The sequence below is a fragment of the Bombina bombina genome, unplaced genomic scaffold, assembly GCF_027579735.1.
Source record: "Bombina bombina isolate aBomBom1 unplaced genomic scaffold, aBomBom1.pri scaffold_790, whole genome shotgun sequence".
Classification (NCBI taxonomy): domain Eukaryota; kingdom Metazoa; phylum Chordata; class Amphibia; order Anura; family Bombinatoridae; genus Bombina; species Bombina bombina.
This window is the reverse complement of record NW_026512962.1, coordinates 169,208-175,262: the sequence shown is the minus strand read 5'-3', so window position 1 is coordinate 175,262 and position 6,055 is coordinate 169,208. Positions and strand designations below refer to the sequence as shown.

Here is a 6,055-nt window from a genome sequence, read left to right as displayed (position 1 = left end):
TTGCACGCTCTCTCTTTCCCCCTCTCTTTTGCGCTCTCTCCCCCCTCTCTTTTGTGCACTCTCCCCCCCTCTCTTTTGCGCACTCTCTCCCCCCTCTTTTGCGCACTATCTCCCCCCTCTCTTTTGCGCTCTCTCTCCCCCCTCTCTTTTGCGCTCTCTCTCCCCCCCTCTCTTTTGCGCTCTCTCTCCCCCCTCTCTTTTGCGCTCTCTCTCTCCTTTTGCGCTCTCTCTCCCCCCCTCTCTTTTGCGCTCTCTCTCCCCCCTCTCTTTTGCGCTCTCTCTCCCCCCTCTCTTTTGCGCTCTCTCTCCCCCCCCTCTCTTTTGCGCTCTCTCTCCCCCCCCTCTCTTTTGCGCTCTCTCCCCCCCTCTATTAAATTAGAGAAGTTGTTTAAAATTACATGCCCTATCTGAATCATGAAAGATTAATTTGGACTTTAATATCCCTTTAAGGGGCAATTATAACACACACAGTGTTAACTCTACTAAATACTTTTGCTGAATCAACATCACATATGTAATAACCTAAACAGCTGATCTGTATCACATGAATTGTTATGCGTGCCTTTAATTATTATTATACCATACGTACAGTAAATCAAATCCATTATTTATTATTATCTGTTTAAACCATTTAATATACATTTTACAGACACGGCCAGAGCACTGAGAGATATCAGGTATTGATGTAACTGGAGTGAATAAGGGAACCTTCTTCCTGAGCACAGACATTGCAGCCTGTTATCAGCATGAACTCATATGTGTTAGGTGAGTAAAATAGATATTATGCTGACTTTAATTAATGGGAAAATAGAATAGATCACTCATTAAACAAATATAAATTATTATATTTATATCTGCATCTTGTATGTACATTTGTGATAGTTATAAAGAAAGAGCAACCCTCATTGGGATGAGGGTCAGGGCAAAATGTAAAAGAAAAAATAACATTTAGACAAATATTCAATTTCCTCATATAGCAGTTTTAGGAATGGGAAAAAATGCAAACAGCATAGCCCTCTGAACATAAAGAAGGCAAGAGGCATATAGGAAGTGGGGTAAAATAAAACCAAATTTTTTGGCACCAAGTATGGCGCATGACGCAAAATGAAGTAGAAACATTTTTTTATGGTGGCAACAAACATACGGAAATGACACAACTTACTTCATAACTGACGCAACTTCATGCCAAACAACCTGGCATCAACAAAGACGCAGGAAATGATGAACTTGCGCCAAGAATGACGCAATAAATTACAGCATTTTGCGACCTTACAAGCCTAATTTTGCCCTCGAAATTAAAGAGAATCAAGTCAATTTGAAAAAGAGACTATTCCCCAGGTAAGAAAATAAACTTTCTAAAACATGATTCCCATACTGGAACTGATAGTCTGCAAAGGGAAATATACATAGGCCTGACTCATGGCAAATAGAAGTAACATACATATATTTAAAACTTTATATTAATACATAAAGCGCCAAACCATAGCTGAGATTGTCTTAAATAATGATATATACTTATGAAAGACACCCATGCACATATAGCAGATAGCCAAACCCGTACTGAAAACTATCAGCAGAGGTAATGGTATATAAGAGTATATCGTCGATCTGAAAAGGGAGGTATTAGATGAATCCCTATGACCAATAACAGAGAACCCTTGAAAAGATTTCCCGTGAGTATATGTCATAAAATCAATAGGCAATACTCTCTTCACATCCCTCTGACAAACACTGTACTCTGAGAGGAATTCGTCTTCAATATGCTGAGAAGCGCTTATCATAAAAGAAAAATCAAGCAAAAACTTACTTCACCACCTCCATAGGAGGCAAAGTTTGTAAAACTGAGTTGTGAGTGTGGTGGGAGGTGTATTTATAGGCATTTTGAGGTTTGGGAGACTCGGCCCCCTCCTGGTAGGAATGTATATCCTATACGTCACTAGCTCATGGACTGTTGCCAATTACATGAAAGGAAATACTACTCCCCCCTCTGTCCTTTTAGACCGATCATGTCCAACAACTGGCTAACCTCAGACTTCTGAACTTAGAACACCTGCAACTCCAACTTCCCCTTCCCTGACCTCGCTCATGGAACACCCATAAGTACACTTAAATGACTACCTTGTTCCCAGTGAGTGTTCCCACCCCAGAACCACCCCTGATTTGTGTGCTTAATTTTGCAGTAAATATTATTAAACTAATAAAGTTTTTGGCTGTTTATATAAATTAAACAACCACAGCTGAAAGCTTAAAAGTATTGTAAAATCACTGCTTCTTACCCTCTGAAAACATCTCACACTGATTAATAGTCTGTGATAATTAAGACATCATGTTCTCACCCAACTTGTTGAGCATGACCATGCAGCACTGTATGTGCAGTTGCTTGTGCAATGTTAAATGAGGATGGTGGGTGCCACCTCTCTTGCCCAGAATACATATGTACTTGTTCCCTGGCTGAGAACATTATGCAACATTCTTTGTCGTCATTTTTTTAATTTGTGATTTACAGGTAAATACATTTAAAAATAAACACAAAATGGAAGACATGTTGTTACGTATAAAAGAATATGATTTTTTATTGAGATGGATTATATTATAAATAATAAATATTGTTATTTTTCTTTATTTCATTTCTTTTTATGTAGTCACTACAGGAAGCATCAGAATGATACCACAGACTCCAACATTTTTAGACACTAATGAATATTCACAAACATTGGGGAAATCACAGCAGTTATTTAAAAGAGATGGTGAATTGGCAGGAACTGGGCAGCAATCATTATGTACAGAGAGTAATTTAGTCATCAAACAAGAGGACAACATTTATGCCTTATCTAGTGAAATGATTATCCCTGAGGATAAGCCACAAACATTTACTGAGTTTTCAAAAAAATTTAAAGAAGAGAAAAGTCTACAGTCTAGCCAAATGATTCATACAAAGGAGAGACCTTTCATATCTACAGAATGTGAGAAAAGCTTTAGATATAAGTCTTATCTCCTAGAACATCCCAAAATTCACACAGGTAAGAAGCCACACACATGGCCTGAGTGTGACAAATGTTTTATACAAATTACAAAACTTATAGCTCATGAAAGGACCCACACAGGGGAGAAATCATTTAGCTGTACAGAGTGTGGAAAAAGTTTTACACAAATGAATAATCTGAAAACTCGTAAAAAGAATCACACAGGAGGAAAACTTTTCACATGTACAGAGTGTGGAAAAAGTTTTACAGAAAAGAGTCATCTGATAAAACATGAAAAGATTCACACAGGGGAAAAGCCTTTCACATGTACAGAGTGTGGAAAAAAATTTACACAAATGAATTGTCTGACAACTCATGAATGGAGTCACACAGGGGAAAAGCCTTTCATATGTACAGAGTGTGGAAAACATTTTACACGAATAAGTAGTCTGAAAACTCATGAAAGGAGTCACACAGGGGAAAAGCCTTTCATATGTACAGAGTGTGGAAAACGTTTTACACGAATAAGTAGTCTGAAAACTCATGAAAGGATTCACATAGGAGAAAAGCCTTTCACATGTACAGAGTGTGGAAAAAGTTTTACAGAAAATAGTAGTCTGAAAACTCATGAAAGGAGTCACACAGGGGAAAAGCCTTTCACATGTACAGAGTGTGGAAAAAGTTTTACAAAAAAGAGTTATCTGAAGAAGCATGAAAGGATTCACACAGGAGAAAAGCCATTCAAATGTACAGAGTGTGGAAAAAGTTTTACAGAAAATAGTAATCTGAGAAAACATGAAAAGATTCACACAGGGGAAAAGCCTTTCACATGTACAGAGTGTGGAAAAAGTTTTACACGAATAAGTAGTCTAAAAATGCATGAAAGGATTCACAGAGGAGAAAAGCCTTTCACATGTACAGAGTGTGGAACAAGTTTTACACAAATGAATTGTCTGACAACTCATGAAAGGATTCACACAGGAGAAAAACCTTTCACATGTACAGAGTGTGGAAAAAGTTTTACACGAATAAGTAGTCTGAAAACTCATGAAAGGATTCACATAGGAGAAAAGCCTTTCACATGTACAGAGTGTGGAAAAAGTTTTATACAAAAGAGTGATCTGAAAACTCATGAAATGATTCACATAGGAGAAAAGCCTTTCACATGTACAGAGTGTGGAAAAAGTTTTACACAAATAAGCAGTCTGAAAAAACATGAAAGGATTCACACAGGGGAAAAGCCTTTCACGTGTACAGAGTGTGGAAAAAGTTTTATACAAATAAGTAAACTGAAAAAGCATCAAATGATTCACACAGGAGAAAAGCCATTCAAATGTACAGAGTGTGGAAAAAGTTTTACAGATAATAGTAATTTGAGAAAACATAAAAAGATTCACACAGGGGAAAAGCCTTTCACATGTAAAGAGTGTGGAAAAAGTTTTACACGAATAAGTAGTCTGAAAACTCATGAAAGGATTCACACAGGAGAAAAGCCTTTCACATGTACAGAGTGTGGAAAAAGTTTTACACAAATAAGCAGTCTGAAAAAACATGAAATGATTCACACAGGGGAAAAGCCTTTCACATGTACAGAGTGTGGAAAAAGTTTTACACAAATAAGTAATCTGAAAAAGCATCAAATGATTCACAAGGGAAGAAACCTTTCACATGTTTAGAAAGTGGAAAAAGTTTTTTTTATTGAAATCCGGTATAACAAAACACCAAATATTTACACACAAACTTTATATACAGTGTACAAACCATTTTACAAATATCCTAAAGAGGACACACACTCTAAATAGATGCATCAAAATAGATGTTATTGTAAATAATACTTTATAAATCCCAGTTATAAAAGCCCCAGATTGGAAGTGCTCTCCTGCTGTCCTTTGTTCCTCTATATATGTGCACCTCGGTTTCTCTCATATCAATGCAAGAGAATACAAACACCACACAGGAATATACAAATCTGTCCTCATACTGACCAGTTTACACAACCATTCACCACCAAAGCACCCCCAGTGTTTATTATTAATATGCCAGTGTTAGGAGTTGTACATTTGATTTACATAGGGGAGAAAATAATTATATTTACAGAATAAAGGAGTCTTTATATGAATAGAGCTTTAGAAACTTAAATAAACAAGATCAGTCTCAAATGATTGACATCTGGGAGATATATTTAATGTTCACATCATGTGGATAAACCTTTTCTTATAGCAATAGATGCTTAGCATTGTACATGTTATATACCAGAGGAATTACTGAGGGGAAACTGATTTTATTTAATGAGACACAATATCAGTAACATACGTGATCATAATCAGTTTAATTTAAATGGCTACTATAACTAAAAGGGAACATTATATATCTGATAAATCCCTTTGTATCAAGAGCACAAGTGTTAGGTATATTTATACCATTGTGTGCAGATATCATGTAATGCTCCTTTTGACTATATAATGATGTAATGGTTTTTCCTGCAAATAAAAAGTGATTGTAATCCAGACCAGTATTTTGTGTTTTTTGTATAATTAAAAACACAATATCACAGAATAATTAGGAAAACATCATCAAATACAGAAGCCAAATCTGACAATGAAAGTTAAACGCTGATAATTCAGAGCAGCAATTTTACCCAACTTTCCAATTTACTTCTGTTATATAATTTGCTTTGTTCTTTTAGTATAATTTGTTAAAGAGTAAACCTAGGAGGCTGATATGAGCTTAGGGGCATGCACATGTATTTAGCACTCTGTGCGGCAGTGTTTGTAACTATGTATAACAATTCTATATATGTTGTTGCAAGCTCTGCTGTCTGAAGACACATGCACGCTCATGAGTTCACACAGGGTTACTCTTTAACAAAGGACACTAAGAGAACTAAGCACAAATGATAATATAATTAAATTGAAAAGTTGTTGGAAATGTCATGTTCTTTCCAATACATTTAAGTTTAATTTTCACTTTACTGTCCCTTTAGCAGTACTTAAAACAATATCAAATTAACCCCCCAGCTTACACCAACTCAGATTATTAATTACCAGCAAGACTTTATACACAGACATTATCTGTACTTAAATGGATAGGAA

General features: G+C 36.1%; 1 protein-coding gene across 1 annotated transcript; it reads left to right on the top strand.

Annotated features, from left to right (window-relative positions):
• The first annotated feature begins 648 nt into the window (after nucleotides 1-648).
• LOC128644640 (oocyte zinc finger protein XlCOF6-like) lies at nucleotides 649-5,470 on the top strand. The gene is made up of 2 exons (XM_053697169.1): nucleotides 649-765; nucleotides 2,643-5,470. The coding sequence occupies exons 1-2, from the start codon at nucleotides 747-749 to the stop codon at nucleotides 4,637-4,639; spliced, it is 2,016 nt and encodes a 671-aa protein (XP_053553144.1). The 5' UTR covers nucleotides 649-746; the 3' UTR covers nucleotides 4,640-5,470.
• Nucleotides 5,471-6,055: the final 585 nt, after the last annotated feature.